At 39.5% G+C, this 12,262-nt stretch overlaps 3 protein-coding genes across 3 annotated transcripts; all 3 read left to right on the top strand.

The window, feature by feature from the left end:
* Nucleotides 1-964: 964 nt before the first annotated feature.
* Nucleotides 965-2,788, top strand: LOC128264844 (DNA-directed RNA polymerase II subunit RPB1). The gene is given in 3 exon segments (XM_053000557.1): nt 965-1,016; nt 1,019-2,220; nt 2,257-2,788. Coding segments are annotated over 3 exon segments (1,776 nt in total). The 3' UTR covers nt 2,779-2,788.
* Nucleotides 2,789-5,069: 2,281 nt separating this feature from the next.
* On the top strand, nt 5,070-6,045 carry LOC128264846 (cuticle protein 16.5). The gene is made up of 2 exons (XM_053000560.1): nt 5,070-5,157; nt 5,283-6,045. The coding sequence occupies exons 1-2, from the start codon at nt 5,155-5,157 to the stop codon at nt 5,889-5,891; spliced, it is 612 nt and encodes a 203-aa protein (XP_052856520.1). The 5' UTR covers nt 5,070-5,154; the 3' UTR covers nt 5,892-6,045.
* Nucleotides 6,046-7,529: 1,484 nt separating this feature from the next.
* Nucleotides 7,530-9,306, top strand: LOC128264845 (basic salivary proline-rich protein 2). The gene has a single exon (XM_053000558.1). The coding sequence runs from the start codon at nt 7,829-7,831 to the stop codon at nt 8,924-8,926; it is 1,098 nt and encodes a 365-aa protein (XP_052856518.1). The 5' UTR covers nt 7,530-7,828; the 3' UTR covers nt 8,927-9,306.
* The last annotated feature ends 2,956 nt before the right edge of the window (nt 9,307-12,262 follow it).

Raw genomic sequence — 12,262 nt, 5'->3', positions numbered from 1 at the left:
CATAATGCATTCAGCATGGTTGCCAAAATTGGCGAAACTAATCCGAAACTGGATATTTCTCAGTCTGCACACTGAATCACTTAAAATTAAAATAAACGATGCCTTTTTGGCTTTATTAATTAACTATTGCGGGGTATACAACGAGTCTATTCTTGTGTCATAAAAAAACCAAAACGAATTAATCTGATCAGCAACATCGATGCGAGTTTAAGCACCTATCGATTGATTTCCCCAAGCCCAATTAGCAGACTCATTGGCAGATCTAAGACTCTTGGCCAAAAGACGGGGAACTGGTTACCGAACCAAGCGGATTATGACACCCGGCTGAACTTGTCAGGCGCTAATCAGTATCTCCACTTAGCAAACTATCGGAAGGATGAAGTCGGACACGGAACAAAAAGGAATACTTAATCCCATAAAGACTTTAAAATTAAAGAAGCTGATAATAATAATTAATAATAAATTTTAAATCGCTTCCTCATTAAGAAAAGTGTCTGTTTTTATTTAATACATCGCTTTCACATTAATTTCATATATCCATTATAAATACAACATTAAACGGACAGACTTTGGATTTTATAGAACATTTGTGGTTGCTATTATAGGGTGGTCAGTTTCACCCAAATCCAATAAAATCTATCAAAATAAAACAACTGTGTGACAAATTTTCTCTCCGTGTATTAGCCAGACGATAGTTTAATTGACGGAAAGGCCAAGGCGTTCGGACCCGGAGAGGTTCTAATCAAGTTGATAAGATCGCCGGCTTTGTTATGTTACCTATTCAAATTTGCAACCCAAAAAAGAACAAATAAAAGAAAATACTGGCAGATGGTGGACTAAAAATTTTGGAGGAGCCAAATCAAGCGAAGATCAAAACAAAACTCCAATTAGCATAGGCCCATAATCTTTTGTGGGTATAAAAACTTGAAACGCCCCTCATCAGATCAACAGATACGGTCCAAACATGGTGAGTTTCGGTTCTAGGGGGAATCACCGCGGATATTTTCGCCGCTACCCAACACACTTTCTTATCCCAATCTTTTTTATTTTATTTGACTCTTGCAGAAGCTCTACGTCATCGCTTTGGCCCTTGTCGGCATGGTCGCCGCAGATGTCAGTCACCTGAAGTTGGGGCTGTCAGTTGACGGAGGCTATGGATTCTACGCCTCTTCCTCCTCGTCCTCCTCATCTTCAGCAGTCGTGCCCGGCGGTGACTCTAGCTCCTACCAGCCTTCTGAATACACTCCCGCTTATCAAACACAGGCCTCCACTGGGGCTGTTGCAGCTGAAGTGATTCCAGGTGGCGATTCGAGCTCTTACCAACCCGCTGAATACACTCCCGAGCACTTGAAGTCTGCTGAGGTTGTTCCTGGTGGCGATTCGAGCTCTTACCAACCCGCTGAATACACTCCCGAGCACTTGAAGTCTGCTGAGGTTGTTCCTGGTGGCGATTCGAGCTCTTACCAACCCGCTGAATACACTCCCGAGCACTTGAAGTCTGCTGAGGTTGTTCCTGGTGGCGATTCAAGCTCTTACCAACCCGCTGAATACACTCCCGAGCACTTGAAGTCTGCTGAGGTTGTTCCTGGTGGCGATTCGAGCTCTTACCAACCCGCTGAATACACTCCCGAGCACTTGAAGTCTGCTGAGGTTGTTCCTGGTGGCGATTCGAGCTCTTACCAACCCGCTGAATATACTCCCGCTTATCTGAAGCAAGCTTCTTCTGGAGCTGTTGCTGATGAGGTTGTTCCTGGTGGCGATTCGAGCTCTTACCAACCCGCTGAATACACTCCCGAGCACTTGAAGTCTGCTGAGGTTGTTCCTCGTGGCGATTCGAGCTCTTACCAACCCGCTGAATACACTCCCGAGCACTTGAAGTCTGCTGAGGTTGTTCCTGGTGGCGATTCGAGCTCTTACCAACCCGCTGAATACACTCCCGAGCACTTGAAGTCTGCTGAGGTTGTTCCTGGTGGCGATTCGAGGTCTTACCAACCCGCTGAATATACTCCCGCTTATCTGAAGCAGGCTTCTTCTGGAGCTCTTGCTGATGAGGTTGTTCCTGGTAGCGATTCGAGCTCTTACCAACCCGCTGAATACACTCCCGAGCACTTGAAGTCCACTGAGGTTGTTCCTGGTGGCGATTCGAGCTCTTACCAAACCGCTGAATATACTCCCGCTTATCTTAAGCATGCTTCTTCTGGAGCTGATGCTACCGAAGTTGTTCCTGGTGGCGATTCAAGCTCTTACCACCTTAAGACTTCTGTGCCAGCGGCTTTTGGAGCTGATACGTATGCACCAGTTCCTGCTGCTATTGGCGCTGATTCTTACACTCCAGAGAAGTTTATTCCTCAGGCCGATCGTGAGGCTCACTACAGGTATATTCAGCAACAACAAACTGTGGTGCCCGGGGGAGATTCCAGCTCTTATCAGCCCGCTGTTGTTCCTGGAGGAGATTCCAGCTCCTATCAGCAGTCCAGTTACGTTCATAGCCAGGCCAAGGCCGTCGTTCCTGGTTCGGATGTCAGTAGCTACCAGCCCGCCCACCTGATCCCTGCCTATGTCCAGGGACAGCCCCCCGTCGCAATTGGATCCAACACTATCACACCTGCCCATCTGTACGAGGAGCCCGCTTCGAATGGAATCGAAGAGTTCAATCCCGAGACCCATGTTCCCGCGGCCATCGGTGGCGACACAATCACTCCCGCCCATTTACAGGCAACCTACTCGAACGCTGGCCAGGAGACCCAGTACGACTCCAATGGCGGTTATGTTTACTAATTTAAGTTATTAAAAATAATAAAAATAAATAATTTTATAAAATGTTACGTATATTTATTTAAATTTTCAGTGACTGAAAACAGTCAGAAATTGGGCTTATCGATTGAGAAATCTAATAGGTAATAGATATGCAATTCATAAAGTTTTTATCATTGTAGTTTTTGATTTTGATCTGAACTAAGCAAAGCGGGAGAGATAAACGTTGTTTGTGTATTCTTATTTTAAAGTTTCGGAAACGACAACGATAACACATATGTCTTTTTCTTATAACTGTTTTGAAATACCTGTTTTGGGGATCAGCAATTTACGTTCACTGTTGCCTAATTATAGTTCTCGGAATACTCATGTTTTATTTAAGATTCTCCAACTTCATTTAATGAACCCTGACTTGCATCAACTTGTCGTCATGCTTGGTGTTCCAACCTTAATTTATTTCTACGCTGAGAGATGAACCAGCTTCTGAAATCAAGGCACAAAATAATTTAAACTATTCATTATATATTACACCCTTAACTTAGAATTAGTAGTAAGCACACTTTCTCTTAATTCAAATTCAAATCTTGATTAGTTATTAACATTTTTCAATTTTTGAATGAAGGGTGCTTAGAGAATCGTTGATTTTAGTTACATACTATCCATATTAAGCTTATTTGTATTTAAGCAAATATTAATTTTATATATGCAGTTAGTATTGTTTGTCATTCAAATATAAAAACATTTAATGAATAATTTATAATCAAACCCAAATAGGATTACCAATTAGTTTTACTGTTTTTAAAAATTTTAAACTTATTTTTAAATTTATTTTTGTTTTTCCAATTATAATCTAATTTTAACGTAATTAACTAATACATAATCATTAGAGATTAATCGTCCAATTAATCAATTTTTGTTGCTGTGCATTGGCGTTATTGCTCGCTGCATTTCAAGTTCACGGGCACTGGGCAGCCACAAGATGTGAATGCGAGTAAAAGTTGTTACTTATTATGTAAAGCCAGCTCGGGAACTCGTAACTCTGCGGCGGCTGTTCTCAAGGCCGTCTTCTGCCGGCTTCTCTGATGGGCTTTTTGTGTTGATGGCTTTTTAGAAAGTGCGAGTGGTGATCTGTGGATCTGTTTCCGAACCCGACATTCTGGGGGCCATCAATCTAGCAGAGTGTCTCGGACGAGGTCAGATCTGGAAATGGCTCTCCTTCTGGAGTCGGCCCATATTTGCGGTTAACCACCGAAAAGTGGCTAAAACGAGAAAAGCTTGCGTGGCGCTTTTAATGTGTTTAATTGAATGTTAATTAGTGGAGACCCATTTGGATGCTCGAATGGCGGGCGAGTCTTCAGTTTCTGGGCTCCCGATCCCAGACCAAGCGCCCGGAACCCCCCGCTAATAAGCCTGATGAGAGACACCTCGAAAGATGTGTCCCAAAGTAGTTCACCCACCAAAAACCCGTTGCGTCGATGCAAAAAATAAAATATTGTAAATGAGCCAAACCCGTTTGCATGTGCGATTTCGTTCGTTTTATGTTAAATTTAATTTTTATGTGATTTTCCGTTTGGTAGTTTTGCCTTATATTTTTATGCCCCCGCCCTGATTAGTGCTGCCAAATTACCCAATTTATTGCTAAACGCTATATAACAATGCAGGTGTAAGGGCTATTAAATTATAATTTATTATTGTTTGCCAATTGCCTAGTTAAAATAATTGTTTCATATATATATAGTGTGATAAGCTGTAAATAGCAGTTAAATAATTGACTTTGCAAATAATATCTGAAATTTTTTTGTTTGTTTCATATTTCAGAGTCAGCTACCTCTACACTTAACCATCATTAAAAAGGTTTTAAAATTCATTTAATTGATTTTTATATATTTATCTAATTTGAAATGTTACTTATATTTTTTCAAATCTGACTAAATGATTAGTAACGTAAAGTTGCAATAGGATTTAGAAGAAACAAATTAATTTTTGTTATAACTGTTGGGCAATAGTAGCATAAAGCTTTCTCAATTTTATTTTGAAAAGTATTAAACAATTTTTAAATAATTTCCTATTTTATTTCTAATTTATTTCTTTTTGACAATAAGTTTTGAGAAAATCTAGCCGTGAAATTGGCTCTGACGTTCAGGCACCTCTGGCTGTGTGTGCTGAATTTATGGATGACGACTTCTGCCGCCGCTTCTTGTTGGGCTGCTGGCCGTTGGTCTTCTTCTTCTTCGGCGGTTGCCGCTGCAGTTCAAGCCCGCTCCGCTTCAAACCGGGGCTTTTCTTCGGACCGGCCGGCCGCTATAAATTGAAAGCCCGCTCTAGGGACCGGCATCAGTCGCTGCCTCTCGCTCATCCAGCACAGTCGCTTCCAAAGTCGAAAACCCACAGACCCTCAAAATGGTCAGTAAAGGATTACCAGCTGTACCAACTAATTTCAAAATAAGCAAAAATATATTTTTTTATTATTTTTTATGGTGATTTTGTAATGTGTTAACGTGAAGTGTTTTTGGTTATCCTACTTGCAGAAATTCCTCATTGTGTTCGCCCTGTTTGCCTGCGCGGCCGCCGATGTGAGCCACCTGAGCAACGAGTACTTGCCGCCCGTCCAGCAGTCGTACGCCGCCCCCTCGGTGAGCTACTCCGCCCCTGCTGTCCAGCAGACCTACTCCGCCCCTGCCATCCAGCAGAGCTATGTCGCCCCCAGCAACGAGTACCTGCCCCCCGTGCAGACCTACTCCGCTCCTGTCGTCCAGAGGACCTACTCCGCCCCGGCCGTCCAGAGGACCTACTCTGCCCCCTCCGTGAGCTACTCCGCCCCTGCTCCCTCGGTCAGCTACTCTGCCCCCTCGGTTAGCTACTCTGCCCCCTCGGTGAGCTACTCCGCCCCTGCTGTCCAGCAGTCGTACGCCGCTCCCGCCGTCAGCTACTCCGCTCCTGCTGTCCAGCAGACCTATGCCGCCCCATCGGTGAGCTACTCCGCCCCCTCGGTGAGCTACTCCGCTCCTGCCGTCCAGCAGTCGTACTCTGCCCCCTCGGTGAGCTACTCTGCTCCCGCTGTCCAGAGCTACTCTGCTCCCTCCGTGGATGTGGGCACCCAGTACGCCTCCAACGGTGGCTATGTCTACAGGAAGTAAGGAGCTCAGGAAGGAGGTCTGCAACTGAACCCGTCGAAACAGTGTAAATAAATACATACTCTGCCCCAAATTCACCATCTTATCTTTTTTTTTCTATTGTATTGTAAACTTTGTTAACAACCGAAAGTAAAAATAATCCAATAATACGAAATAAAAATGTATTTTTACTGTGGTTTGGCATCCAGGGAGGAGCTTTTAAAACTGAACAAATACTAACAATAATTTTATTACATTAAAATTGACTTAGAATAAAATACATAATAAAATGAGGAAAGTTGCCTTAAGATCCCAATTTTAGGAAGCCCAATTATTTTGATAAATAAATTTTTAATAGCATGTTGTTTTTTAATTTAATCCTAATTTTGTTTAACAAAATCAAAATTTTTAAATAAAATAGGTTTTATAGCAAACACTAATCGCACCCAAAAAAAATCATTTAATAAGATTATTCCTAGAAATTAATATTAGCTTATTTTAGAAAGGTCTGTCCATAATTACTTGATTTTTAATTTTTTTTATACAAATATAAATATACGAATAGGAAATATGTAGTTTTGGTTCAAAACTATGCATAAGAATAAAGGAATGATCAACATAATATCTCCATCTGTTTGATAACCACACAATTTCATATACAGACTTCTAAGAACTAAGAATAGAAAAAGAATATTAAGCAAATTTACACAATTAACAAAATTCAGCTGGTGAAAACAAGATTTTACTGTACTAACTTATATAATCAAGTTAACAGCGCTTAACAAATACCAATTTTTTAATTACAAAACCTGAAATTATATTAATTTTTATTGCCGATTCCAAAACTTTGAAGACGAATCCAAAAGACACAAAAAAAAAGAAAATGCAAATTAATTAATGTTAATGGTTCAGTAATCGGACGTCAGAAGTAAGTGGTTTGAATAATTTATATAGACAACTGGTTTATTTGACATTTACAAAACCTTTGTCCTCAAACCTGGAACCTAGGAAAAGGAAACTCTTGGATAAATGCAAATATCGGAATTAAACTAAAATATATATTTTTCAAAAATATGCATAAACATTATGATCGAACTAAAGAACTTTTTAACAAGTTCAGAGTTTTCACAACACCGACCAAAGTATCTACGTTTTTAGGCTATTTAAAACCAGAACATAAAATTTATAATTAATTTATGAGTGTTCATAGTTTTCAGTCTTGCATTCAGATTATTCATAATGTTTTAATTTAGCGAGTACAAGTTGTAGACACACACTAACAAAACTGAAATATAATATTATTGAGCTGATAAATTTTAACATAAAGCTTTGACTAATCCATAGAGCTTTTTTTAAACAGCTTAGAGCTTCGATTGTAAGATGTGACTTTTTTCAAGCTTTTCTGCTAATTTAAAGGGTTTCTAAAAAGCTTTTTGATTAAACTGAGCTTATAATTTAGAAGTCCCTCCCTAAAGCTTTTCCTTCAATATGAACTTGTCAACACTGGAAAGCTTAAATCTGTTGTTGGGTCTTATCAACATTGATTTTGCTTCGTAGTTGTTAAAAATGTTATTATCTTTGATTATTCCTTTCTTTCTTTCTTTCTTTCTTTATTTCATTGAGCCACTGCTCATCGTCTCTTTTCTTTACCATATGCTAAATTTGGCATTCGATTTCGGCGTTGGTTTATTTATGTAAAATCCGACCGACAAATTAATTTTTATAGTTCAATTTTGGCACTTCCCCTCGCACCTTTGGTCAGCAGACCATTCGCGACTATTTATGGAACCTTTGTGATGATGATGCAAAGCAATTTCCGTTCGTCGAATGGGAAAGTGAAATGAGCCGTGCCGCGATTTATGTAATATGCTGTCTTATAAGTGCCGACTTCGAGGCCCGTGGCCACATAGTTTCCGTCGTCGTGGAAGCTCCCAGAGTAACGAAATCCGGACCACGAGACGATGCAGCAGCCATGGGCCGTTCTGGTCCTGCTTTTACCCTTAATTAGCTGTGATGTGAGACACCTGGATAAGGACTACATTCCGCCCAGTGCTCAACAGGATGCACCCACTGGATCTGATGACGCGACGGAGGTCCAGAAGGATCCGTCTGGGTTCTATCCCTCCACCGGATTACCAGTGCCGCCGGGGTACGCCATTCCCACGGGCGGCAACGTTCCACCACCGCCCGTCCAGCCGCCAAACTTCCCCCTGCCCATCTACCCGCCCTTCTTCGGCTTCGGCGGAGGTCCTGGCGAGGGGCAGGGTCCTGGAATCGGTCCGGTGCCCTCGGCCTATCCCAATGGAGGGCCCTTCCCGGGGGGAGCTCCGAATGCCGCTTTCCAGCTTCATCCCAATGCTGGAGGTCCTTTTGGTGCTCAGGGAGGGGGATTTCCTCAGGGACCCGGTTTTTCACCACAGGGAGCAGGATTCCCACCACAGGGAGCAGGTTTCCCACCACAGGGAGCAGGTTTCTCATCACAGGGAGTAGGTTTTCCACCACAGGGAGCAGGGTTTCCACCACAAGGAGCAGGCTTTCTACCACAAGGAGCAGGATTCCCACAACAGGGAGCAGGATTTCCTTCACAGGGACCAGGATTCCCACCACAGGGAGCTGGTTTCCCACCACAAGGAGCTCCATTTTCAACACAGACAGGACCATTTCCACCACAAGGACCTCCCTATTCCCCACAAGGAGGTCCCGGAAATGGCTTTCCACCACCAGGAGCTAACTTCCCACCACAAGGAGGACCCTTCCCAGAATTCCTCACTAATCAGGGATTGCCACTGACCAATCCCCAAGGACCTTTCCAAGGACCCAACCCGGGCGGATTTAATGTACCCATGGGATTCGGAGGACCTGTGCCCGGACAGAATCCATATCAGCAATTTGGACCCGGTTTCGGAGGACCTGCACCACCCGGCTACTCCGATGAGCCGGAAAAGGAGCAAAAACCTGAAGAAGTGGTGAAGCCTCCTACATTGGCTGATGATCCCAAGAGCACAGCGGATACCGTCTATGCAACAAATGGCGGATATGTCTACCAGCGGGCCAAGTAACCCAAAGGTTTTATGGCCCCTATTTCGGGACTATATTGAATAGTTAGAGCACCAACACATTCATTATAAATTATCATCAATTTTTTGTTTCATATTTTTCCATCTGTCTTTTTATTTATATATTTTTTTTGCGGCCATAAACGTGGCCGATCGGACAGACAAAACGTTTGTCTTTATGCTAATCAAATCAAATCGCCAAACTGACTGATAACCATAAACGAGACAATCTATAGCCCTGATTGATACACAAATATATATTTGTATATGTTTTATGCATACACCAGGGCTAGATATCTGTTTCATAAATTATGAAAAAGTCGGGACAAAGCGATTAAAGCCTGAAAAAAAAACATGACGAGTGGGTTTATCGTGGATTATAATTAAAGTATGCACACATTGTTTACGACCTATAGGTTGTATCCCTAAAAGTTTACTGAACTTTGGAAATTTGATGTGTTTTACGGATGAATTGTTTAACATTTGGCCACAATCACTATATAATCTAGATCAAAGAATATAATTGTGAACACCATATTATTTTGATTAAACAAAAAAGTATGTAATATAAGTTGTCTTCTCTTTTTTTTTTAATTGAACACAGATAAATACTATTACGAATCTATAACTTACAAATATATATTAACTTACAAATTGAAGGCTATATTTCAAAAGAATAATATTCAAGCCGTGTTATAATACACAATTATTGTAAACATAAAAATAAACAAGGCCGAAATCAGTTCTTGCTAAAAATTCAAATAATAAACTGATGCATATTACAACTTCAAAAGCTATTAATCACAAGTTTTTCAACTAAAGCAAAAATTATTAATTATGACTACAAAACACGTGTTGTGCGTTAATTATTAATTGGCGTTAAAGAAGAGCGAAAAAAAAAGCAAACTGACCTCCTAAAGGGTAAACATAATAGGCTTTAATTATATCTGTTATGACCGCAAAATTGACTTAGGCCAAACTTGTTTCTGACGTCAAAGAGTTTCCCTTAAAGAACATTTATGATAATAGATTTCTTGTTCATGCATAACATGGGAATTTTTCCATCGATTAAGTTCAGATCTATTCAAGTCCCATTTCAAAAGACATACAAAATTATAGCAAAAAAAAAAACGCCAGACTTTAGCTAGCCCGAATTGATTTCTATTCATCTTTATTTCATGTCTCCACTGAATTATTTATGGCTGTGTTGTTGCTTAAGATTCAATAAACACATTTAAATACTTTTATGCCAGTTTTTTATGGCTTTTGAAGAGTCTGCAAAAAGAAGAAAATTATCTTGGGTCTTTTGTTCGGGATGAAGGTGGGAGATCTTCGGTCATCTTTTATGACACGGTTCATCTTACATCAGATAGAGGATTTTTGGACATACGGTCGCCCACTTTTTTTTTTTAACGCTCTTTTATTAATTTTATTTACCAGCGCATATGTCTATTTTTTCTATTTTTTCTATAATTTTGATTATAGCCTTTGCATTATTACACATTTACATTATTACATCATTATCAATAACAACATACTTAAAATATAAAATTAATGGCAGCTGATTGCTTTTATAACACTTTATTTATCCAATATTCAGAAAGCTTAAAAATTTAAAAATTTCCCAAAAAATATTTATCCGTTTTTTACTTTTTTTATCGCCGTTTCATTAAAAGAAATTTATGGACATGGGATTTAGTAAACTGACTGTGCAAGAACTTTTTCTACAAATCACTTTATTAATTAGATTTAATGGGAGATACGAATAAAAGCATTACATATAAATCAAAACAATAATTTCTTTCGCGTATCCAACGATTTTAGTATAGATTATTTGCGTTTTTCAAGGGGATTATTCAGCTAGATCTCTGATCTCATACCTAATAGAGCATTTTGCAGCTTTTAACCAGTTGCCATTCACTGGTTTTATGCAAATCGCGAGCTGGGCTTTCTGTTCCCCCCGTTTGGTTTATCCAATTCGATTCGCCAGCTTGTTGCAATTTTGAATATTCATCGCGAACGAGCGTGAGCTATGGCTCCAAATTTAGAGGCTGTTCGCACAGCAATTAGTCATAATTAAGGCACACTGTGCCCGCGGTTGTCAAAGGCCCTCAACTTGACATTTTCTTTTGTGAGCCTGCTAAATAATGTTTTCAGTTTGTCACTACTTTGCTGGGCTATTTTATTTGGGGGCGCCAGATGTGGCCTCCGATGATCCGCATTATCTGGCTTTTCTATCTGTATACTCTTTGTGTGTCGCCTCATAATCTCTGCCACACGCCTACGAAATGCATGAATGGTATACAACATCTATATGAATATCGAGATAGTGGCCCCTGATTGATAACTTATGGCCCATTGAAAACTTTCGAAGGTTGGACACATGCCTGCCACCGAGTGAGATCCCAGTAGTTTGGAAATCGGCCGATTAAGATCTTGTCTTAAATGTTGGGAGCTGGGTGGCTAAGACAATGGATGAAATTGACAAAAAGTCTCAAGTGGTTTTTTGGGAATGTTTCGGTTTCACTTAGCAAACCTCTTTCATAGAAATATGTCATAATTTATTTGAATTTCTTTATTTTCTGTAAACTAGAATGATTTCAGTACATACATGCCATCCGTATTTCTTTAATAGCAATATTTTATGCAAAAAAAAAAATGTTTTTTAAATTAAATTTTTTAAACCGTTAAGATGCTAAAATTAAAATTTATTTATTTGTTTTTCATTTAAACTATTGTAAGTCAGTATGACTTATAAAGATGTGGCAATTTCTTCTATATTTATTTTGGTTATATCTGTATATAGTTAATAATAATAAATTAAAGTAGGAAAAATGTAACTTTCAACACTTAAAAAAACCCGAAGGCAATGCATGTTATATCACAAAACAAAAGTCAATGCACTCGACTCTTTAAGTTGAAGTATCCAAGGTGTAAATTGGCCAGATGGACATAATCCATGCCAACCAGCAATAAATAAATATTTAAACACTTTTTGCACACCCATTGATTTGTCAAACTTTGTGTTTGTCTTAGCTACATTGAAAAAAACTATGCAAAATAAAATAAAAATGTTTTATGAAATGACAAAACAACTAACTGGTTTAAAAACGAGTAAAAGAATAAAGAAAGAAAAAAAAAGAATTTTAAGTTGGATTTTTTTAAATTAAGGTTAACATACAAGTACTAAACTAGAACATTTATATCAGTATCTTTTCGATATTTTAATTAAATTTTTTTTTTAAATAACAATAGTTAGTTATGGGCTAGGGTTATTGCAGCTTTTATGGGACTTTCAATTTGAAATCTTATATGATCCCATGTGGAGCTTTGAAGGCT

The sequence above is a fragment of the Drosophila gunungcola genome, unplaced genomic scaffold (assembly GCF_025200985.1).
Source record: "Drosophila gunungcola strain Sukarami unplaced genomic scaffold, Dgunungcola_SK_2 000081F, whole genome shotgun sequence".
In the NCBI taxonomy this organism is placed as follows: domain Eukaryota; kingdom Metazoa; phylum Arthropoda; class Insecta; order Diptera; family Drosophilidae; genus Drosophila; species Drosophila gunungcola.
The sequence above is the reverse complement of the archived record's forward strand: the minus strand, read 5'-3'. Positions and strand labels throughout refer to the sequence as shown.